Source organism: Papio anubis, chromosome 2, assembly GCF_008728515.1.
Source record: "Papio anubis isolate 15944 chromosome 2, Panubis1.0, whole genome shotgun sequence".
Taxonomy (NCBI): Eukaryota; Metazoa; Chordata; class Mammalia; order Primates; family Cercopithecidae; genus Papio; species Papio anubis.
Window position 1 is genome coordinate 71,293,239 of NC_044977.1, and position 25,160 is coordinate 71,318,398.

A 25,160-nucleotide genomic window follows, 5' to 3' on the forward strand; every position below is an offset into this window, starting at 1 on the left:
TTGAAATCAATTTTTCAAAATTATACATGCTATTTTGGTGTGAAGGGTGCAAATTACATCCTCTTATCTTTTAATGTATCTTTGTTCTTAGGTATGTTTTAAAGAAGCTGTTTTTTCATTACTCCCCCGCATGAGGTATGGGCTGTTCTATAATACTCCTCTGGTAAGCATGCTGTCTACCATTAGCATTCATATTTACAGACATTATAACATTTATACATAACTTGACAGTATTTTAAATTATAATACAGAAGTATTCATTGTAATATCAACCAGTGTTTTTATTTTAGATATCTGGCTGTCAAAATACTGGACTATTCAGGGCATTTTCCCAGCATGTGCTACACAGACTAAACATCACACAAGAAGGACCCAAGGTAATGGATTCTGAGATGGGCTTGAGTTTTCTTCCCTAATAAAAGTTGATACCACCTTTTCAGAAACAGAAATAATCAGGAGACCATGTTTTCATGTTAACATTTTCTGGGGAGGCCAAGGCAGGTGGATCACTTGAGTCCAGGATTTCAAGACCAGCCTGGCCAACATGGCGAAACCCCATCTCTGCAAAAAATACAAAAATTAGCTGGACGTGGTGGCACGTGCCTGTAGTCCCAGCTTCTCAGGAGACTGGGGCACGAGAATTGCTTGAACCCAGGAGGCAGAGGCTGCAGGGAGCCAAGACCATGCCACTGCACTTCTGCCTGGGTGACAGAGCAAGATGCTGTCCCAAAACAAAATCCAAAAACATTTTCTGACCTGGAGTCATCTGAAACCAGATGTCAAAAACCTGTAAAAGAGAAACTAAGGGATATTGCAAGAATGTGCTTCCTCGTGCCCTCCTTTCCCCCTTCATTGGCTATATCTCCCTCACCTCCGCAAATATTCATTTAACTTACACAACCCCTGCCAAAAAATTCACCCACCCAACCAAACAGATAATGTAATGAACTGGTTTTTGCCTTCGGTGGTTGAAGTGGACACGTTTTTATTCCCTGAGAGTGGTGAAGGAATCAGGCTAAAAAAGAATAGTTCTATTAACGTATCCTGGTTGAGTTTCATCTCTTGGTGAAAATCACATTTTAGGTTCAGATGTTCATTTATCTACCCAGGCATATACAGTGTTATTTTACTATTTCATTTTGATTACAGGATGGAAAAATTCGAGTCACCATTCTTGCACGGAGCACAGAATACCGGAAAATCTTAAACCAAAATGAGGTTAGTTTTTGGTATGCGTTTTTAATGCCTTCATATTGAATTTATAAAGGAAATTGTGCTTTTTTTTTGCATTACAATTAAAAGCTTTGGTTTAGGCCGGGCGCGGTGGCTCAAGCCTGTAATCCCAGCACTTTAGGAGGCCGAGACGGGCGGATCACGAGGTCAGGAGATCGAGACGGGCAGATCACGAGGTCAGGAGATCGAGAGCATCCTGGCTAACCCGGTGAAACCCTGTCTCTACTAAAAAAATACAAAAAAAAAACTAGCCGGGCGAGGTGGCGGGCCCTGTAGTCCCAGGTACTCCGGAGGCTGAGGCAGGAGAATGGCGTGAACCCGGGAGGCGGAGCTTGCAGTGAGCTGAGACCGGCCACTGCACTCCAGCCTGGGCGACAGAGCAAGACTCCGTCTCAAAAAAAAAAAAAAAAAAAAGAAAAGCTTTGGTTTAAAACTATTAGTTTTGAGAAAAGTTCGATGGCCTATACCCAGTTTATTTATTGGATTTGAATTTCTAGTGAGATTCACCAAACCAACCATGGACAAACTAGCTTTGCCTTATAGTAAATGTTCATCTGCATCAACTCAGCCTGGAGAAAGCTGTCTGAATCTTGCCTTGACTGCAGTAGAGGGCATCCAGACAAACAAGTAGCAAAAAGGCAAGACTTTCTTTTGCATAGTTGATGCAAAAGATGGTTGAGGCCATTAATCCTGTGGTATCAGCAGCAGATTCAGTTGGAAGAATCTCTATTCTATTACATGACCATGTCTTAGAAACTGCATTTTCGGCATCCTGACTCATTTCAGTAGCACCAACTCATAAATTGTATTTAACCTCAATGAGATCACCATGCAGGTCCACTACCTACAACATCATGGCCTGAAGGTAGCCTCTCAGTAGTAAGAATTTATTCTACAATAGTTAATTGAGCACCTGCTATGTGTCAGGCCATGTTCTAGGTCCTGGAGATAGAGTAGAGCAAAGATGGGGAAGGTGCCTGACCTCATGCAACTTACACTCTAGAGGTGAGAGACAGATAAGAAGTAAGTAAAAAAGTCAGTAAGTACGGTGATGTCAGGCAGTGATAAGTGCTTCGAAGGATATGAACCAGGTCATAGAGACTGGGAATGTGGATGGAGGGGGTTGGTACTCACATGAGGGCATCAAAGAGACACTGCTTAGACTGAGACCTAATCAGAGAAGGATCTAGCAAGGGAAAGAGCCTCCCAGGCAGAGGCAAATGTATTCTAGTGGACTGAGCTTTCAGTATTCTAGAAACAGAGAGAATACCAATATGACTGTAACATCTTGAGAGAGGTGGGGCAATATCCAAGAAGTTAGGCATGGGGCAGGGAGGTCACAGATCATATCAGCCTTCTAGACCTTGGTGGGAGAGGGATTTTATTCCAGTGTAGGGGAAAGCCACTGTGAAGTTTTAAAGCAAGGCATTGTTGGTAGAATAATGTCTCTTCCTCCTCCTCCCGAAAGATGTCCACATCCAAATCCCTGGAACTTGCGAACAGGTTAGGTTACATGGCATAGGGAAAGTAAGGTTGCAGATGGGATTAAGGTCCCCAACCAACTGTCCTAAAAGTAAGGAGATTTTCCTGGATTATCCACGTGAGCCCAGTATAATCACAAATGGGCCTTAAAATCCATCTGCCAGAGAACTTTTGCCTCTGCCTGGACAGCTCTTTTTTTCACTGGCTTCTTCTCACTGATCAGGTCTCAGTTCATCATTTCCTTAAAAGTGGGAGAGGGAGGCAGGAAAGAGAGTCAGAGAAGGAGATATAAGGGAAATGGGGCCAGAGAGATGCCATGTTGCTGGCTTCGAAGATGAAGGGGGTAGGCCTTGAGTCATGGAGTGTGGAGGGCTTCTAGAAGCTGGAAAAGGCAAGGCAGTGGGTTCTTCCCTGGAGCTTGCAGGAGGAACACAGCCCTGCTGACACCCTGATGTTAGCCCAGTGAGACCCATGTCAGGCTCCAGTCCTGCAGAACTGTAAGGGGATAAATTGTGTTGTGTTGAGCTGCTAGATTTGTGGCAGTTTGTTACAGCAGCAAATAGAAAACAAATACAGAGGGAGAGACATGAAATGACATTTATTTTTAAGTCATTCTGCCTGCAAGAGTGAGAGCAAGGAGACTGATCAGAAGCTGTTATTGTGGCCCAGGGGAGAGCGTTTAGCCAAAGTGATGACAGTAGAGATGACATGGTAGATGGATTCAAGATATATTTTGGAGATAGGACCTATGATACTTACTTTTGGAATGCAGAAGTACATTCACACTAGAGAAGGCCAGGAAAAGTATCAAGGATCAAGTGTGATTTGAGGTTTTTAACTTGAGCAGGTAAGTGGGAACAAACTGGACAATACTTATTAAGAGGGAAGTTGGGGGAGGGGGGTCATGTTTTGATGGGTAAAATATTTTACACAGACTAATTTGGCTGCCTAACAAGCTGATCAGAATTATGTAATTAACGTCTCTTCCTGAGACCCATATGGATTACAGAGGACATGAACATATGGCATAATGAGGTGTTAATTGTAAGCTCTGTGGATGGAAGAAATGAGCAGTGTGTGTGTGGAGGGTGTGTGTGTTTGTATGTGTGTGTTTAAAGACCTAGAAATAACGTATCAAATAGTGCAATGTTGGGTATACAAATGGGAAACCTCAGTAGCCAACAGATCAACAGTATATATTGGTATGGACCATACATATTGAGTGCAATTGGGGGTCACGCATATTATTGTGTGCTCCTTTTGTACATTGTGCCCCCCAACCCTCCCAGCAAACCCATGAGGTAGGTATTGTATTATTATCCTCTATCCTAGACAAGGACACTGAGACTCAGAGGTTAAAAAACATGCCTAAGGTCACCCAGCTGGTGATTAGAGTAACGGGGACATGAGTCAAGGTAGTCGGGGACTGAAACTGCTTTCCTAGCCAGAGTGTGCTACTACTGAAACAGCAAATAGATTTCAGAGGAGGCAGAATCTACCTGTGGCCCCAGTCCATCAGGAAGGGGCAGGCTGAGGAACAGCATCAGGCTGCTGCAGAGAAGTCCAGTAGAAAGGTATAGTGCTATTCACAATAGCAGAGACTTGGAACCAACCCAAATGTCCATCAGTGACAGACTGGATTAAGAAAATGTGGCGCATATACACCATGGAATACTATGCAACCATAAAAAAGGATGAGTTTGTGTCCTTTGTAGGGACATGGATGCAGCTAGAAATCATCATTCTGAGCAAACTATCTCAAGAACAGAAAACCAAACACCACATGCTCGCCCTCAGAGGTGGGAATTAAACAATGAGAACGCTTGGACACAGGGTGGGGAACATCACACACCGGGGCCTGTTGTGGGGAGGTGGAAAAGCGGAGGGATAGCATTAGGAGATATACCTAATGTAAATGACTAGTTAATGGGTGCAGCACACCAACATGGCACATGTATACATATGTAAAAAACCTGCATGTTGTGCACATGTACCCTAGAACTGAAAAGTATAATGAAAAAAAAAAAAAAAAAGAAAGATGTGGTGCTGGTAGATGCTTTAATGCAGGCGTGAGATTTTCAGATTCAGTCATGCACATTGCCCAGATGATGGCGCCCAAAGGCGAAATTTGATCATTCAGCCCCCAACTCCAAACCAAAGAGCACCCAACTGGCTGCTTCTGTCCTGAGGATTGGATCTCACTAGAAAGGCAGCTCCCGGGCAGGGAAGAAAGCACCTTTGGCTATACTTTAATTAATAAATAGATAATACAACCTAAATAGCCTCATTAAATCATGGCTTGTGGAATCCTGCCCAACTGCAGGGTTTGAATAGCTATTGGAAGGGATAGGGCCACCTTTCTCGTGCAACTAGAACTCATGAAAAAGGGCATGCTTACCTTGAGACCCTCAGCACACGTGATTCCTTTTATGTGGGCAATCTCGTTAAAAGACCAACGCTTGCCGGGCGTGGTGGCTCAGGCCTGTAATCCCAGCACTTTGGGAGGCCGAGGCGGGCGGATCACAAGGTCAGGAGATCGAGACCATGGTGAAACCCCGTCTCTACTAAAAATACAAAAAAAAATGAGCCGGGCGCGGTGGCGGGCGCCTGTAGTTCTAGCCACTCGGGAGGCTGAGGCAGGAGAATGGCGTGAACCCAGGAGGCGGAGCTTGCAGTGAGCCAGGATCGCGCCACTGCACTCCAGCTTGGGCGACAGAGCGAGACTCCGTCTCAAAAAAAAAAAAAAAAAGACTAACGCTTATGCCATCTGCCATCTCTCCTGTAAAACAGAATGCTAATCTTCTTACCCCTTCAACTCTTCATAAGAGTTCAGGGGCTGTCTGGAGAGAGAAATTTCCAGTCACGACTCTGTGTGTGTGTGTGTGTGTGTGTGTATGTGTGTGTGAGTGACATGGGGGGGATTCAATCTTGGTCACTGCTTGTTGCTTTCTGTAAGCAGGACAATAGAGCGCACTGGTTAAGAAGGTTAGAGCGCACAGGTTCTGGGGTCAGAAGACCTAGATTTATTTTTGGCTTTGCATTTGGGAGCTGTGAGATCCTGAGAAAGTTATTTCACTTCTCTGAGCCTATCTTGTGTAATTTATCAAGTGGGCATAGTACTAATACTTACTTGGTATGATTTTTTTTTTTCAGACAGAGTTTTGCTCTTGTTGCCCAGGCTGGAGTGCAATGGCATGATCTCGGCTCACTGTAACCTCCATCTCTTGGGTTCAAGTGATTCTCCTCTCTTAGCCTCCTGAATAGCTGGAATTACAGGCATGCGCCACCACACCCAGCTAATTTTGTATTTTTAGTAGAGATGGGATTTCACCATGTTGGTCAGGTTGGCCTCGAACTCCTGACCTCAGGTGATCTGCCCACCTTGGCCTCCCAAAGTGCTGGGATTATAGGCGTGAGCCACTGCGCCTGGCCACTGGTATGATTCTTATGAGGATTAAGTGAAGTAAGCCTAATGACACACTTAGAAATGCCAGCACCACTTATATGCCCCGTCAATGATACATGCAACTGTTGATGTTGCTATTGCAGTGTAGTGCATGCCACAAGGCAACATGATTCAGGTGCAGACATTTCTGAATGGTGGTGATCCTCTATGACCTAATTGTGAGGGACAGAGAACCATGACTATATTTTTCATAACAGATTAACAATGCTTTGTTACTGTCTGTTTGCTAGAAGAGTAATCGTTTTTCTATGTAGAAGTACTGAAAATGTTTTTCTGCCAAGACCTTAGTATTTTCAGAGGATGAGGTTCAAAGCACTAGTGGTTTGTCTGAAATGAGATAATGGATGGGACAAAAACTCTAAGGTAAAGGCTGGAGTAACAGTTAATGATTAGTGTATTTCTGTGCCTAGCACTTTGCTTCCATGAATTTTCTTTTCCTTTCAGCCTCACAACAACACAGTGCGTTGGTATTGAGGGAGGTAGACTCATGTGTTCACAGGTGGAGCCTGGATTTGAACTTAATGACAGTTCAAAACTGTTGACCCAAATGATATTTATTTTCTTTTTATTTGTTGTTGTCGTTACGAAATGATATTTAATCTCTGAAATAGTATATGCAAAAAAAGAAATTTTAGGACTCATAAAGGAAAAACAGAAGAGAAAGAAGGAAAAGAGATGCTAAATGTTTCTCTTTTTTCCCAGCTTGTAAATGCACTGAAAACAGTACCTACATTTGAAGTCCAGATTGTTGATTACAAGTATAGGTAAGTAATAGCCAATCTCAGCAGACACTGTCAACTTTTGCTTGGATGAGGTCAAGGGGGCTAGAAAGCATTTTTCCAGTGGGAGTCATTGGCATTTGTAGGCCCAGAAGGGACAAGTAGATCTTATAAATGAATGAAATGGGCAGGTGAGGGCCCTGGGAACAAGGGCAGTTACTCTTTTTCTTTCTGGGGCCTGATGTTGGGACTCCATCTCCTTATTCAAAAGAAGTGATGAATTCAGATTTTCATTTAAAATTTCAGAAATTTTTTGTTTGTTTGTTTGTTTGTTTGTTTTTGAGACAGAGTCTTGCTCCATCGCCCAGGCTGGAGTGCAGTGGTGCCACCTCGGCTCACTGTAACCTCCACCTCCTGGGTTCAAGTATTTCTTCTGCCTCTGCCTCCCGAGTAACTGGGACTACAGGCATGTGCCACCATGTCCGGCTAATTTTTATATTTTCAGTATGGATGAGGTTTCACCATGTTAGCCAGGCTGGTCTTGAAGTCCTGACCTCAAGTGATCCGCCCACCTCTGCCTCCCAAAGTGCTGCGATTACAGGCATGAGCCACCACACTCGGCCTAAAATTTCATAATTTTAAAAAATTAGCAGGTTGGATACGGTGGCTCATGCCTGTAATCCTAGCATTTTGGAGGCCGAGAAGGGCGGATTGCCTGAGCTCAGGAGTTGGAAACCAGCTTGGGCAACATGGTGAAACCCATCTCTACTAAAAAATACAAAAAATGAGCCGGGTGTGGCAGCATGTGCCTGTAGTCTCAGCTATTCAGGATGCTGAGGCAGGAGAATGGCTTGAACCCGGGAGGTGGAAGTTGCAGTGAGCTGACATCGCACCATTGCACTCCAGCCTGTGTGACAGTACGAGACTCCGTCTCCAAAAAATAAAAAAAAAAAATTTAAAAAAGGGCAACTAGTTCAAAATTTACAGATGTTATAAACCTAATTTGCCCTGCCTGCTGCCAGATTTCAACATCTGACTTAAAATTATTTATATGGGGATAATTTGAGGGTCAGAATAACATGAAATTTTTAAAAATGTTATGAAATATTTACATTTCTTTTAAAACTCTTAATACAACTAAAAGACTTAGAAAGACAGAATATGTCTATTATTCACAGTTTAGGTAATTCCTGTTGCTAGAATTACATCTTACTGGTAAAAGTAGTACATGTTTCTGGTTGAAAAAGTCAAGCAGTATAGAAAAGATCAAAAGGAAAAGTGAAAACTTTTGTCTCCATGTCCACCTGCAATCACAGCTGTGTTTCCCAAATCTAACACTATGAAGACTTTCCAGTAAAAGAAGTACACGTCCCAGCATGTGGGTATCTAATATAGATACACTTAATTTCAGAGAATGTAAGCATGGGAGCTTTGCACTTCATTCATCATACATTAGTTCATTTGTGCAGTAAATCTCTACTGGGGACCCATGAGCTGGTCGCCAGTCTCAGCAGTAGGAATCCCATCCCATTATGGCGGATGGCATAGGCCTGGTCTTGAGGATCTCAGACACTGAATAGAGATAAATAGCAATCGTAAAAACAGCTATTATTTATCTCATCTCATGCTTTCAACAGTCTTCTGAGTTGGCCCATCCAGTCCCATTTTACAGATTATACTCTGCAGTGCTGAAGAAATGTGTCAGTGTTGCTTGAAGAAATGAGTGAGCCAAGATGGGGCCCCCACATCAGTCCCAAAACCATTCACTGAGATGAGGCTGGGAAGAAATGGAAGGAACTGGGGAGGGCACCTCTGAGGTTGTATCATTGACTGGCTTTTAAGTATATGTTGTAGTTTCTCAGATAAGCAAGAATGACAATGAATTCGTATCTTGCCAGTCTGCGGGAAATATTAGTAACATGTTAGCATGTGGATTGGTGAGTGCTGACCACAGGCGTTTCCACAACTGGCAGCTCCAGGGGTATGTTCATCTGGGTGAATGGCCGTCCTTCCCTTGGCACCAGTTCACATTCCTGGAGAAACTGAGGCACATGTTCTCATTGCGATACATATACACATGGAGCTGTCTTCCTTTTCCTCTGTGGAGTTTTGTTATTAGCTGGTGTAAAAGGGAATTCACCTTCCCTTCTTAGATCCAAAATAATCTTGATCATTTCTTTTTCTTTACTTTGGGTAAAATGGGGCTGGGAGATCTCATTTCTTTCTGTTTATTCAGAGTGTCACCCTTATTGCAGCATTTCTCCCTAGCCTCACCTCAGTGAACTGTTTGGGGACTGATTTTTGGTTCAAGGGTTACACACTTATTAGTGTCTTGGATTTAGAGAACACTTGTACAGTCCTAACATGCATAAAATTGTGTGTTTGTCTGTTCCAAAGGCAGGATAATGCCTTGATGGTATCTGAGATAATTTTGGATGTACCCAGCTGGCATTAAAAAACTTAAATCACACAAGGAGAAATTTTTCTTTTTGAGAAGTCCTTATATTATCCTAAGGAAATAGTTTTTAATTTAGTGCTAGCGTGTCATAACATCTCTTTAACACTTGCCAATTTCTCTTTTTCATGAAGAAAGAGCAGGCCTCAGGCTCTGAGCTTTGTCTTGCAATAGTATCTATCTCGATTTGAACACTACTTAGTTTGATTGTGTCAATTTTTACAATTTTGTTAATGTCATATGTCACTGATTTTCCATTTAAGACAGATATTAAAGTTTCCTTTAAAACTAAATATGCTTAAACCTAAAAGGATAGGTGAGCTTACTTAGAAAATATGTTAAATTATTAAGAAATTTATTAATTACTAGAGAGCACTTGAAATTGGAAAAAATGCTTCTAAAAATGGAATGTGGTTTAAAATGGGCAATACACTTTTATAAATATCCTTACTGTGAATCATGAACTAACTCAACCTGATACTTCTCTCTTCTCCCCATCTCTCTCGTGTTACTCTGTATGTTCACAGAGAACTTGGGTTTTTGGATCAACTGAGGATCACACACAACACGGACATATTTATTGGAATGCATGGAGCTGGTCTGACCCATTTACTTTTCCTTCCAGACTGGGCTGCTGTATTTGAACTGTAAGTGTTTGGAGGCAGTCTTACATTGAAGCAACTGATAATGCTTTTTATGCATGCTAAGGCTTTCATTCTGAGCATCAAAAGGCTTAATATTTAATCATTCAAAAACAGAAGTCACATCATATAGACATCTGGAAAGAAAAAAGGCCTGAAGCTAAAAATACAAAGACCGTAGCCTGCCATTGCGCTTAGTAAGCCAACTACCCCTTCATCTTCCCATCCCCAGCATGATACGGAAGATGTGAATCTGTGGTTTCCTTATCCTGAGTTTGTTCATGCATACCTCCCAAACTCTGAGCGTCTTCTTGCAAACAGTGTAGTTATTGTGTTAAAAGAAAGCATTTATGGCTCATGCACAACATAGCTCCAAAACACAAGGCAATCACTTCACTTAGTGCTTGCTGATCCCATACACAGGGAAACTGAGGCCCTTGGGTGCTAGTGACTTGCCCAGGGCATGCTTTTAACTCAGTGGTTCGTTTATGGAGACATGGCCTTCCCTCTCATAATAATTCTGCTATTGACACTGTGTTCCATTTTAGGTCTTGAGACACTAATAACAGTTACTGTTACCTGTTTCCCCCCATTATGCTAAATATCTGGATTCTGTGGTTTCATTTGAAAAATGATTTGACTCTGTATTTATATAGGAGGCTATTTAGGAAAAAAAGTTGTCATGAACTTCCAATGCCCTGCAAAACATTTCAAAAATACATATGATATATGTAGAGAAATAGCCAGATAATGGATTCTGTTTCTGTCATTTCTCCTATAGAGAGAGAAGGAAGGATGGAAAAAAGGAGAGAGAAGGGAGGGAAATGTAACTGAGAAAACTCAAGCCTTAGAGTCTAATGGACCTGGGTTCTACTTTTGCATCCTTCACTATTTAGTTATATGACCTTGGAAGTGTTACCTATCCCCCTTGCCACTTAAATACATTTGAAGACAGAGGTATTATAAGGTGATGTCAAGTTCGTAGGCAGCAGGCCCTACTGAACAAGGTCAGTTCTTTCCATTCCATGACCCTATTTTGTTTTTTGAAAGTTAAGTTCATTTAGTTCAGAGAATATTTTTACTTTCTCTTCCTCAGTCTTGTTTACTATCTTCCTCAGTCTTGTTTACAACCTTTTGCAAGGACATATTTGGGAGCTGCATTTTATTTTCACAGGGAGTTGTTGATTTGGCAGAAACCTTGGACAAAAGCCTCATGTTGTGACACCCTTGTGTCCTTAGGTACAACTGTGAAGATGAACGCTGTTACTTAGACTTGGCCAGGCTGAGAGGCATTCACTACATCACTTGGCAAAGGCAGAACAAAGTCTTTCCTCAGGATAAGGTAAAGTTCAGTCACAAAACTTACCTTGCTTCATTTTTAATTGGTTTGAAGTATCCAATTATTGATATGAAAAACAGTTATTGAACTCGAGTGCTGCAAAGATAAACTGTTCTCTGGAATACTGAATTGTTTTATTTTATATTTGCAAATAGGAGAAAAGGGGGAATTAAGCAACCTGTATCTTTAATGTTATAAAGGCAACTTCGTGAAATTTGAGCTTAGAAAAATCTATTAGATTATATATAGAGAGGGGATCAAGAAGCAACAGCCCTGTGGGCAAATCCAGCCCATGACATGTTTTTGTAAAGAAAGCACAGTCATGCCTGTCTGTTTATGCGCTGTCTCTAGTTGTTCGTGCACTTCAGTGACAGAGTGGAGTAACTGTGACTGAGACCTGAGAGTCAGCAGAGCTGAAAATATTTATCTTCTGGCCCTTAACAGGAAAAGTTTGCTGGTCTCTGATGTAGAACATAAATTAGTTGCCTTAGCCAAAGTAACACAATTTTCTTGCTGTAGAGAAAACCATGCCCTTAGTGAGTTATGGATTCGTGTTTTGGTTTGTTTTCGCAGGGCCACCATCCAACCCTGGGGGAGCACCCGAAGTTCACCAACTACTCTTTCGATGTAGAAGAATTTATGTATCTTGTCCTTCAGGCTGCAGACCACGTATTGCAACACCCAAAGTGGCCATTTAAGAAGAAACGTGATGAGCTATAAATATGTTGAGTCTGTTTGCAAAAAGAGAGTGTTTAAACACTCCAGCACCCAGACTTAGAATTAAATCAGTAAAGCAATCTGTTATTTCCTATCCCCGAATTACCTTTTCTATGCCAAAACATACCTTCAGGGTATTGTTATGTGTTTTGTAGACGTTAAGTGTTTCATGTGGTTTTTGTGTCATTGCTATTTATCAATAGCAATAATTTTGCACTGAAATCTTTTTGTAGTTCAAAAATTGAGCATGGACTCCCTGGTACACTTTATCTTTCTTTCTTTTTTTTTTTTTCTGAAACAGAAAAAAAAAACCTAATAGATATATATAACCTAATAGATTTTTCTAAGCCCAAATTTCATGAAGCTGACTTTATAACGTTAAAGATATAGGTTGCTTAACTCCAGGCTGGAGTGCAGTGGTATGATCTCAGTTTGTGCAACCTCCACCTCCCAGGTTCAAGCGATTCTTTTGCCTCAGCCACCTGAGTAGCTGGGATTACAGCCTGCACCACCACACCTGGCTAATTTTTTTTTTTTTTGAGACACAGTTTCACTCTATCACCCAGGCTGGACTGCAGTGGCATGATCACAGCTCACTGCAACCTCTGCCTTCTGGGTTCAAGTGATTCTTGTGCCTCAGCCTCCCAAGTAGGTGGGATTAGAGGGGTGTACCACCACGCCCGGTTAATTTTTGTATTTTTGATAGAGACGGGGTTTTACCATGTTGGCCAGGCTGGTCTTGAACTCTGGGTTCAAGAAATCCTCTCACCTTGGCCTCCCAAAGTGCTGGGATTGCAGGTGTGAGTCACCACGCATGGCCCTGAACTTTCTCTTTTTACGGATACCAAAGTTTTCAACTTTTTCAGCTTTAGAATTTGTAAATATTTTTGTAGAATATGATATGACTGTAATTCCAGAGTGTTCCAACTTGTTTATTATATATTTGGGTAAATTTACAACTCTTCTTTTATTTGCCATAATCTGGTTATAACACTGTTTGTAGTAGGAAAGGAAAACATGCAACACACACACACACACACACACACACACACACGCAGAGTTGTGATTCTCAGTACCAAGCTATAGGACCATGTTATATAGATCAGAGTTTAGTCACCTCCAGTTTATATGCATCAAGAACCTGAATAAATCATGCCACTATATTAATTTATATTTACATGTTTTATATTCAAATCATGTTTTCCTAAAATGTAGCAACTATATGTGGTAAAAGAAAATTAGAACATTCTGTAGGACTGTTTTGCATACCTTCTATCTGGTTTCCACTGATTCCTCCTTAGCCATGGAGTGCATTTGTGATTAATTTGTATATGAAATAGTGGTTTCCATTTTATGTGAGTATTTGTAACTGCATATACCAGTGTGTGTGCATCTACCTCTGTCAGCATCAAAGTATTCTAGTCTTTAATTTCAAAAACTTCAAATTAGCCTCATGAGGATAATTTTTCCCTATAAAAAGTAAGACCAAGAAAAAACAAACTACAGATGTGTGACATTCAATCAAAGTGAAAAGCCACAAGAAAGTGTCGTTGATTAAAAAGAATATCTGGAATGTAGCCCTACTCTTTGAATGGGATTCATTTCTTACTGCTTATGAACTTTCAATTTAGTAGTCAGAAACCGTGGATTTATTTTACTGTACAATGTGAAGTTTACATTTTATTAACACTTGAGTAGTCTAATTTAGAGACTAGTTCTATTTTGTAAAATAATGGGGTAGCAAATTACAGAATAGCTAAATAATTTTTTAAAAACATTTTACAGTTGTAAAAAATATGCATCAGAAAAATGACACACAAAACAAAATATCTGGACCTTTACAGAAGATGTTTGCTGACCCCCACTTTAAAGGATTTGAATAGTCTTCTAGAATTGAGGAATATTTATTAAAGTACCTGTAAAGAAAATAGTGAATCACTGTAGCAATAGCTTTGATTCAGATCTTAAAATCGTATAAAAAGAATTACATGTTACAGATTTTTAAATGACAGGTATTGCAAGTTTTTCGTGTGTGCAAAATACTGAGTAACCACTGCGAAAATATTTCAGATGAAAGGAATGACAAAAGCATGTTGTACTTCGCGTCAGCAAGGCACTGACTTCTGAAAAAATGCTCTGAAAAAAAGGTTTCACCGTTTGTCTTCTTACCTCATTTTAAGAAGCATGTGGAAATGGGATGCTGTAGAGTAGTGAGAATTTCAGAAATTGAGAACAATTTCGAAATAAAATGCTGTATTTGAATATTTTGCATTTAAAGAGAATACATTTTATATAAACAGGAAAATACATTTGACACTTTATGGAATTAACTTTCATGAGACTTTTTGTGGGAACAGAAGTTCTTCACATTGTAAAATGTAAAGATTGCTCTTTTTATTAAGTCTTTAACAGGGATGCATTTCATTGTATGTTTTGGGTATGGCTTTGGAATAAATCGTTTTATATCATTTGAATATCAGAACCATTGTTAAGGTTTTCTGTGTCTGAATGTTTCTGTGCTTCCTTTTTGGCAATCTGGTAGCTCTTAGATTATAAAAATTAAGTACCTCTCTGGTGAAGAATTCAGTTTGATCAAAAATTATACCTTTTATTTAGCAGTTTATTACATGATGCCTCTATAAATGGTACATTGTATAATCATTACCAAAATGACATGAGAATTATGGTTCCTGTTTTTCATGTGAAGATTGCTTCCCTAAAGATCACAAGCCTTCTGGTTCTACATCCACAGTCTTCCATTCGTTTAGGGAAGTCTTCCATTCCACTTTAGGGAAGTTATGGGACTTCCCTAAAGATCAAAAGCCTTCTGATTCCACGTTCACAGTCTTCCATTCATTTATTTACTTGTTCATTCAATAAATATTGACTGGGCCGCAACTTTGTATCAGTTACTATTCTAAGTTCTGGGAATATAGCAAAGAAACGACTAGATAAAAGTCATTGCCCTCATGGAGCTTACATTCTGGTGGAGACAGACATTAACATAAATAAGATGTATAGTGTGCCAGATTCTGATACATGCTATGGAGAAACCAAAGAGGGATGTGGAGTCTGGGGTTCGGTGGAGTCCTGCACACTTAAGTAGGGGGTCAGGGAAGTCTTCATTGACTGAAGACTAGAAGGAGGTGAGGGATGGAGTTATGCAGATAACTGGAAAAGGAACATTCCAGGAAGCTAGAAGAGCATGTGCAAAGGCCCCAAGGCAGGAGCATGCCTGGTATGTTTGAGGAACAGCAAGGAAGCCAGTGTCGCTGGTGTGATCAAGGGCAGAGGAGTAGGAGGCGAAGTCAAGAGATAATGCAACAAGGGTGTAGATGGCACGGTTCTGATGAGATGGAAGCCATTGAAGGGATCTGAGTAAAGGGGTAAAGACCTGCCTTATAACAGCTGTTATGCTGAGAATATGGTGTGGAGGGATGGCTTAGGAAAACAGACTCTGGGATGGAGATTTGAATGCAGATAGTTTTTTGCGGGGGAAGGTTCTCACAATACCTGTGAGGATGTAAGGGGTCCAGGCTTGGGCAGAGGGAGAAATAGAGGGGCAATGTCAGGTGAGGCCTCAGTGGGGTGCTGTAGAGCTGGTGTGGTCCTTCAGTGAGGTCCCCAGATGAGGCAAGAAATGCACATAACAAGTTCAAATAGGGGCCATCCCAGGGAAGGGTGGGGCCTTAGCAAGGCCACTCCCTTCATTTGAGGGCAAGGCCTGGTGAGGAGGTCAGCTGTGAACCATCAGCGGCCACATTTCAAGCAATCTGGGGACTGAGTGCTTCAGTCTGGAGGGGAGCTCAGCGGCACATTCACTAGCAGGTGAGGTGGTACCAAGGTGGTGCGTTTAGCTTGTCCTACTCTCCCTCCTGCTTCCTGTCAACTGGAAGTTGGATCTAAAGCCTCCTTACGATTCAGATTTAATGTCTATTTTTAAAGAATACTTGCAGTTCATACTGTGTACTTCACATGGTAGAAGTCTAGGGGAGGGGTCAGCACACTGTACAGGGCTGATAGTGAATATTTTAGGCTTTGTGGGCCACATATGGTCTCTGTTGCGTGTTATTATTTGTTGCCCTCCTCCTGCAGTCTTTTAGAAATGTAAAAAGCGTTCTTCTAAGATGTTTAAGTAGAGGTTAAGGAACTTGGCCAAAGTCACACAGTCAGTAGCAGAAGGATTGGACATAGGGCTTTCTTGGTGAAGGAATTTCGAGTTAGATAGGGATGTTTACATGTAATGTAGGAAGGAAGGAGGTCGGGGAGGAAAGAAAGGGAGGAAGGAAGGAAAGGAGGAAGAGAAGAAGGAAGGGAAAGATAAGGGAGAAATTAGTTGGGGGATATAGAACATGAAGAAAACAGTCCTGTAGTTGAGCCTTTTCGTGCCGTTACAAAACGAATTTTTTGTTTTGTTTTTTAGTTTGTTTTCACACAGGTCTCCCTCTGTCACCCAGGCCGGAGTGCAGCAGCGCAATCATAGGTCACTCTTGGGCTCAAGTGATCTTCCTGCCTCAGCTTCCTAAGTAGCTGGAACTACAGGCATGCACCACCAGGCCTGGATAATTTTCACATTTTGTTGAGATGGGATCTCACTATGTTGCCCCGGCTGGTCTCAAACTCTGAGCTTAAGAGATCCTCTGGTCTCAGCCTCCCAAAATGCTTGGATTACAGGTGTGAGTCACCACTCTTGGCCCAACATAGTTATTTTTTGAAACCTAGTCAGTAGAGAGAAAATATGGAAAATACTTTTTCTAAACTAGGAGCATATACACAAATCAACTCAGATATGATTGCCCGGGAGAAAGCAATTGTTTAAAATAACCTACTCCCAAGCAAGGGCTGTTGCCAGAATATTTTAATACCTTTGTTCTCTTTCAGCTTACTGGGCCATGTCAAAAGATATTATAACCATTCTTGTCAAAACAGAAGTGGGTTTAAGCAGTTTGCTCACATACTCTTTCTCGCTGGCTGTGTGCCTTCGCCTTGGCTGGTAGTGCACAGGACCACAAGGTGGCAGTCAAGCCCTTTCAAATGGCCTCTTGGGTGGCCTGAAGCCCGATGTCTGAATTTCATTGTAGATTCCAGGCACCTGAGTGTTAGGAGTAAGGCCTTTCTTCTGAGTGTGATGGATTTTGTTATTCCTGATTTGAGGGAATGTAGGAAAATGATCACGGAGGGTTTTCAGGTTTAAATGTGAAATTGCTTAGCTGCCGCCAATAGCTGGATCCTGTATAATATCTCCTGATCATCTTGTGGGAAGAGTGCTTGGTTCTCAGAAGATGATTTCTAGTGACAGAAGCTGCTTAGGGGAATGCATTCTTTTTGACTTGGTAGATAATTTGATGAGGACTCTAGTTCTATTTAGGATCTATAGCTGGCACATGAACTCTTCAATTCTTCTTCAGAACAAATTTTTTTTTTTTTTTTTTTTTTGAGACGGAGTCTCGCTCTGTTGCCCGGGCTGGAGTGCAGTGGCCTGATCTCGGCTCACTGCAAGCTCCGCCTCCCGGGTTTACGCCATTCTCACGCCTCAGCCTCCCGAGTAGCTGGGACTACAGGCGTCCGCCACCACGCCCGGCTAGTTTTTTGTATTTTTTTAGTAGAGACGGGGTTTCACCGTGTTAGCCAGGATGGTCTCGATCTCCTGACCTCGTGATCCACCCGTCTCCAGACCAAATTTATGTTGGTCTTCTAGGTTATATTTTTTTACTTGTAGATTGGTGGTAATATACATTAGGCAGGGTTCCTATAAGGATAAAATAAGAGAATAATATCACACTTACCTAGTGCCTGGCACAAAACATGTTTAGTAAATGCTATTATTGCGCTATTACATATAGAGTTATTATTTAAGGGTCTAATACCTGGGAAGCATTTAAATTCTGATCTCCAGACCTCTCCTCAGACCAAGTAAATCAGAATCCCTAGCAGCACAGTCTGGCTGACTATATTTTGTTAAATGTTCCCAGGTGGTTCTGATGTACAGGGGTTGGGAACTGCTGTTCTGGAGACACTGATGAAGCTGGTGGCAGTAGACAGTTCATGAAGTCTAAGCCAGAATTTGCCAAAGTATCTTCCACTGAGTGTCCATAAGATGTTCCATAAAAAATAGGTTACAGCCGGGCGTGGTGGCTCATGCCTGTAATCCCAGCACTTTGGGAGGCTGAGGTGGGCTGATCACGAGGTCAAGAGTTCGAGACCATCCTGGCCAACATGATGAAACCCTGTCTCTACTAAAAATATAAAAATTAGCTGGGCATGGTGGCGTGCACCTGTGGTCCCAACCACTCGGGAGGCTAAGGCAGGAAAATCGCTTGAACTCGGGAGGCAGCGGTTTCAGTGAGCCAAGATCCCACCACTGCACTGCATGCAAGTTTATTTGACCATGGAATCTTTTCTTCAAGAGGTATGAGGATTGGTGTTGCAAGAATCCCACTCCAGGCAGGCTACCCTAAGCATTTGCCATGGCTAAAGCCCCCTTCTGGGGAAAGGGGGGCCAGGCAGTGCCTTCACCATGCAGTTGTTCTGGTCAGTTGTATCTTATTTGTTGAGTTAAATCAACTGTGTTACTTGGTCCCTGTTAATTGGACCAGGAATCAACAGCTGAGCCAAAGTCTATTCAATCAAGAGACTGCGAGATAAATGGTAAATAAATGACCCATCCAGAGCCATTCTGCTGGGAACATTTGAAGGTGAGATGCAAAGAGATTGCCAAAGTTCCTGGGACAAAGACACCAGATCTGAGCTATTGGGGCTCCTCCTGTATGGGGTACAATTATGAGTCACTTTCCAGTTATCCATGAAGCCACTAGTACATTTAGGTTATGGATTGGATCAGCTCATCCTTACAATCTGGAAGAACTTCACTGCTACAGCAGCGCCAACACTGCATGTTATCCCCATACTATGCCATGGAGATGCAAGCAAACTGAGGTTGAGGGACTTGGACTTTTGTTGTCTTACTCCAAGTTGAATGCCAGCCAATTACATTACTGTGTTGTTTCCCCTGAAGCTGAGATCATTCAATCAGCAGAACAAGAGTAGGTAAGAAGTAATTGTAGTTTTCAGAGAAATCTGGAAAGTAAGTGGCAAGGATACAATTCAGTTGAAGTGTCTCCTGTCTTGGGTGGAAATCCAAGTTGAGCACAGTGTTAAGTAAAGGTGCCAGCAAAATCAGGCCAGTTTGATATAAGGCCATTGGATGAGGAATCAGCAGGTAGGGGATGAAGTTAAAGGTGACTGTTGCAAGTCCCAGAAGAAAACCCGAAGTTAAAGTGGTATAGACATGTAAATAAAGCAGGTGACAGGTGAAATGAGAGTAGTACTGGGGACACATTGAACAGATCTAAGGCGAGACAGGGAAATGCCAGAATTAACATTTGAAAGCCAGCTAAAAGAAGGCAGGATGAGGAGGAAAATGGAAAAACTAAGGAAACAAGTCAACATCTTCCATAGCAACCTTTCACTTAAGGCACGTGGAAAATGGGGAGAAAAGAAAGCAAGTAGTTATTCACAGCAAGGGCAATTCTACATTGATGGAAAAATGTGAATCCTCTAGAAAAATACCTTTGTCTACGTATCATTTTTCAAATATTCAAGTGATATTCAGCAATGTGCTGGGAGAGAGTTTACACATGAGGCTTTTAGAAGTGTTTATGGTTCACCTTGCAGAAATGAGACTGAGCGTATTTCCTCCTCCAGTTGCTACAACTGCTTTTCTGTAAAATTAAAAGGTGTGATGATGGAGCATCTCATAGTATATCATCACCAGATTCTGAGACGGAATTTTGGTTTTCCCTGTCAGGTATCTCTATGCAAATAAATCGCCTTCAGAAATCACTTTATTAGTCTATGATATTTACTTTTTACTAGATTATATGTTACTGGAGAGTCTTGCTTTTGCAATTCAGATAGCAGTCTATTGGAAAGAAGAGTTTTATGGTAGAAGCTACATGGTGCAAGCAATAAATCTAGAGAACAAGGGGATAAAAGTCATACCCAGAGAAAGGTGCCCATTCTTTGATGGTTTTGCTTTTAAAGTAGTGAAAAGAGCCCATAGCTGGGAAATACGCTCTCCTTCTCTTTGTCTTTCTTCTCCTTCTTCTTCCTTTCTTCTTCCTCCTTCTTTTAAATTCTAATAGCATTTAAAAGTCTGTGGTGTAAAAGTCTGCTTTCCTGTTGAAACTTAATAGCACCCATCAGCCAGGAATCCTACAGAAATGACTTGACTAGTTGCTTCTTGGGTAACAGTGTCTTGTCCAAGTGAAGACCCATGTGGTAAGACATCATAGCAGATTTTGGACTTACTCCGTTAGGATCTGTGCCTGACCCTTGGAAGAGAACCCAAATTAGCCTGAAGATAACACCCGCTTCGCCCATTGAGACATCTTGACATCCACCGACAGTCTTCCGTAAGGTAGTGATGTTTGGCAAATGCGTGCAGACGACATCCTGACAGAAATTAGAGGGGTTTTGCAGACTCATGAGGAGTGGCAGTGTGGGAGACGGGTGAAAATATAGGCTCTGGCCTCAAACGGGCCCCGTGCTGCTACTTTTTACAGGTGTACCTAAGGCAAACCACTTAAGCTCACTGAGCCTCAGTTTTCTCATCTGTAATTAGAGGGTATTAAGGGGCCCAATCTCATCAGGTGGTTGTGAGGAGCTATTTGGTCATTCCAGGTATGAGGCACTCTGCTGAGAACACAATGGTAAGGAATAGGGGAGACTGATATTAGTCAGATAATCACACAAGTGAGGGTATGTGAGGAAAAAGGGAGAGAAGTGCCCTGAAGGGAAGGAACATGTTGCTAAAAGGAAAACCTCAGCCACATTAAATTTAACAGAGTTTAATTGAGCAAAGGACGTTCGGGAATCAGGCAGTCTCCGGAGCCAGAGCAGGCTCAGACAGACTCCAGTGCAGCCACACGGTGGAAGATTTATGGACAGAAAAAGGAAGGTGATAGACAGAAAGCCGAAGTGAGGTAAAGAAACAGCCAGATGAGTTACAGCCTGGTGTTTTTCTTGTTTTAACATGGTTTGAACAGTTGGCCTCCTTCGATTGCCCCTGTGATTGGCACAAGAGTAGGCTACAATCTGTTTACACCTCCATCTAGGATACAGTTTCCTGTGTACATAGAAACTTTTAGGCCGAACTTTAAATATGTGAGAAGGCAGCTTTAGACTAAACTTTTTTTGAGACAGGGTCTCCCTGTGTCAGCCAGACTGGAGGACAGTGGCACGATCACTGCTCAGTGAAGCCTCTACCTCCTGGGCTCACATGATCTCCCATCTCAGTCTCCCAAGTAGCTGGGACTACAGGCATGTGCCACCATGCCCAGCTAATTTGTTTTCTGTTTTTAGTGGAGATGTGGTTTCACCATGTTGCCCAGGCTGGTCTTGAACTCCTGGACTCAACCCATCTGCTTGCCTCGGCCTCCCAAAGTGCTGGGATTACAAGTGTGAGCCATCATGCCCTGTCTAGGCTAAACTCAACAATGTTCCTGACCAAGAGAAACACTTTATCCTGAGGGCTAGAGCAGTCAGGGGAGCTTCTTCCCAGGGAAATGTAAGAAAGCACACTTAATGCCTGGAACCTGGCAAGTCCTTAATAAACAGCAAAGTGGCAGGGAGAGGAGGAAGAGGAGGAAGAAGATGCAGACATATAGGAAGCCAAGGCCATGTGCCCATGTACCCCAGAGAAACCTTTGTGTAGGTGCCAAACTTTAATCTGAGATGCCATGATGCCAATGGCCACTGAGGTCTACAACCCCAGAATGCTTGGCCCTGTGATGAGTTGACAGTCTGAGATGTACACCCTCAGTGAGAAGGGTGAGACCAGATGGCAAATGATGCCCCCTGGGAAAACTGGCAGATGCTCCAGGGCTGCAGGATTGGAACTTGCCTTGCGGTAATTTTATCAACATCATCTGAGAACTTCACTAACTAAAAAGGCCCTGTCTGCCAACCTTCCTCCCCAGGCCTTAGCATTCTCAGCTTTTCAGTGAGGAGTTTGGACCTGTTATCTGAGCTCTAGCTATCTAGTCTAGACTTCTGCTCATCAAGTCGATGATGAAATGACAAATTAAATGTGGATATTTACAAATATATGCACACAGGTAAACTCATGTTATATAAAATAGCCACTTGGTGGTGCTGATGGAAAAATGGTTGTTCTGTGCCTTATCCTAAAGTCTTTATACAAGATGCGTGTGTTCTTCATCCTGTGTTAGTGGGGGGATTATTCATCTGCTTTTGTTGAGAGATGGGCTGAGAAAGAAATACTCACATAATCCAGTGTTTTCAATTATAGTAGGAAAATGCCTACCAGGAGTGGGGAAACGAAAGCTGTCCTTTTTTTTTTTTTTTTTGAAATAACAAAATTACGAAAATTAGTTGTTGCTTGGTGGATGGGGAGGGGAACTCCTGAAGCAGGTGTTATTATGATAATACTCATTACTCAGGTGAATGTGGTAGAGAAGACCCCTACCTAGAAACCATAGAAGGCCCTACCTGGAAACCAGAGTCTTTATAATAATAATAATTATTATTATTATATTTTAAGTTCTAGGGTACATGTGCACAATGTGCAGGTTTGTTACATAGGTATACATGTGCCATGTTGGTGTGCTGCACCCATTAACTCATCATCTACATTAGGTATTTGTCCTAATGCTATCCCTCCCCCTGGTCCCCAGCCTATGACAGGCCCCACTGTGTGATGTTCTCCACCCTGTGTGCAAGTGTTCTCATTGTTCAATTCCCATCTGTGAGTGAGAACACGTGGTGTTTGGTTTTCTGTCCTTGTGATACTTTGCTCAGAATGATGGTTTCCAGCTGCATCCATGTCCCTGCAAAGGACATGAACTCATTCTTTTTTTATGACTGCATAGTATTCCACAGTGTATGTGTGCCACATTTTCTTAATCCAGTCTACCATTGATGGACATTTGGGTTGGTTCCAAGTCTTTGCTATTGTGAATAGTACCACAATAAACATATGTGTGCGTGTGTCTTTATAGCAGCATGACTTATAATCCTTTGGGTATATACCCAGTAATGGGATGGCTGGTTCAAATGGTATTTCTAGTTCTAGATCCTTGAGGAATCACCACACAATGGGTTGAACTAGTTTACAGTCCCACCAACAGTGTAAAAGCATTCCTATTTCTCCACATCCTCTCCAGCATTTGTTGTTTCCTGACTTTTTAATGATCCCCATTCTAACTGGTGTGAGATGGTATCTAATTGTGGTTTTGATCTGCGTTTCTCTGATGACCAATGATGATGAGCATTTTTTCATGTGTCTGTTGGCTGCATAAATGTCTTCTTTTGAGAAGTGTCTGTTCATATTCTTTGCCCACTTTTTGATGGGGTTGTTTGTTTTTTTCTTGTAAATTTAAGTTCTTTGTCGATTCTGGATATTAGCCCTTTGTCAGATGGGTAGATTGCAAACATTTTCTCCCATTCTGTAGGTTGCCTGTTCACTCTGATGGTAGTTTCTTTTGCTGTGGAGAAGCTCTTTAGTTTAATTAGCTCCCATTTGTCTATCTTGGCTTTTGTTGCCATTGCTTTTGGTGTTTTAGTCATGAAGTCCTTGCCCATGCCTATGTCCTGAATGGTATTGCCTAGGGGAAACCAGAGTCTTAATGAAGGTCCAAGACTGCCTTGTAAATGCAGGAAAAAAAAGTTATTGACACAAATTGTAAGTGCCTAATGCATTAATGCCTAGCTCTGTGGATTGTGACTTCTGTCAGTATTAAGCATTTTGTAGCTCCAGCTCTTAATGTTACTAGGGCTCCTGACAAGTTTGCTCAGTGGGTCTTACAGCCTTCAGGAGACTTTCCCTTGGCTACAATGGTTCAGATTTGGCCGACCCTGGAGATGCAGAGAAGGATGATCATGCTTTAGGAGCAGAGTATAACTTAGGTATGTGTATGTGACCTATTCTAAGGGAAATGGCCCCATGGCTTTGATATGGGTACCTTCTTTTTGTCTTTCTTATCTCTGAGCCAGGGGAGCTGGGCTTGTGAGTTGAATGCAGTAGTAGCAAATAGCTTCCAAGCCAGAAAAAATTCAAACCCCAAGCCTTTCCCAAGTAAAAAGGCAGAATGCTTGGATGGTATTTTGTTGCAATTATGTCAAAATGTGAATGTGGAATTGTATTTTTTGTTCGTTTGTTTGTTTTTCTTTTTTAAGATGGGGTCTCATTCTGCTGCCCAGGCTGGAGTGCAGTGGCATGATCTTGGCTCACTGCAACCTCTGCCTCCTGGGCTGAAGCCATTCTTCCACCTCACCAGCTGGGAATACAACAGGCACAGGCTACCACGTCCAGCTAATTTTTTGTATTTTTGTTAGAGACGGGGTTTCACCACAGCCCAGGCCAGTCTTGAACTCCTGAGCTCAAGTGATCCACCTGCTTTGGCCTCCCAAAGTGCTGGGATTATAGGCATGAGCCACCATCGCCCAGTTGGAATGATATATTTTTAATTATGAGGTGTTATCACATGCACCACAGTCATGTCTGACCTTAAGGATACCTCTGACCTTGCCTCCATTCTTCCCTCCATCTCTAAACCACCATCCTCCCCTTCAGCAGTCCCTGAGCCTGCCCTCATCCTCCTAGCTTTACACACTATGGAAAGAACATTGATGTTATTCATCACCCCTGAAAAATGCTGCATGGAGCCCAAGAGTTACTTGCGATGGTGATGTCAATGGGAACAATTCATTATTCTATCAAGCACTTGGCATGTCAGTCAATGAAAAAATATGTGCTTTAGAACTGACAGCTCAAAATAGTCTTTTCAGCTATTGGCATGCCAAGATTTTGATGGTATAATGAATTATTCTTTAAACCTATCATTTCATCCTATCAATTTGGTCCTATAGTCTTTTTTGGGGGGAGGAAAAAGGGGGGGGAACTAAATTATAGAACTTATCTCAACTAGCAAGCAAAATAACTTTGCAACCTGGGAAGGAAAGACTAGAGGTGTGAGAACTAGAATTAGAAAGAATGTTCCTCAGGGAAGAAATTGAGGTAAATATATATTACAATTCACTTAAGTATGGGAAAAGTCCCTGATTTTTATGTGACTCTTGGGCATAA

General features: G+C 42.0%; 1 protein-coding gene across 4 annotated transcripts in view; it reads left to right on the forward strand.

The window, feature by feature from the left end:
- Nucleotides 1-12,368, forward strand: part of EOGT (EGF domain specific O-linked N-acetylglucosamine transferase) — a 40,450-nt gene extending 28,082 nt beyond the window's left edge. For all 4 annotated transcript variants that reach the window (XM_021934241.2, XM_021934239.2, XM_021934242.2 and 1 more), the window contains 7 exons: nt 92-163; nt 291-377; nt 1,150-1,218; nt 6,884-6,945; nt 9,883-10,002; nt 11,236-11,338; nt 11,909-12,368. In XM_021934241.2, coding sequence (XP_021789933.2) covers nt 92-163; nt 291-377; nt 1,150-1,218; nt 6,884-6,945; nt 9,883-10,002; nt 11,236-11,338; nt 11,909-12,055 — 660 coding nt within the window. In that variant the 3' untranslated portion in view covers nt 12,056-12,368. The remainder of the gene's footprint in view (nt 1-91; nt 164-290; nt 378-1,149; nt 1,219-6,883; nt 6,946-9,882; nt 10,003-11,235; nt 11,339-11,908) is intronic.
- The last annotated feature ends 12,792 nt before the right edge of the window (nt 12,369-25,160 follow it).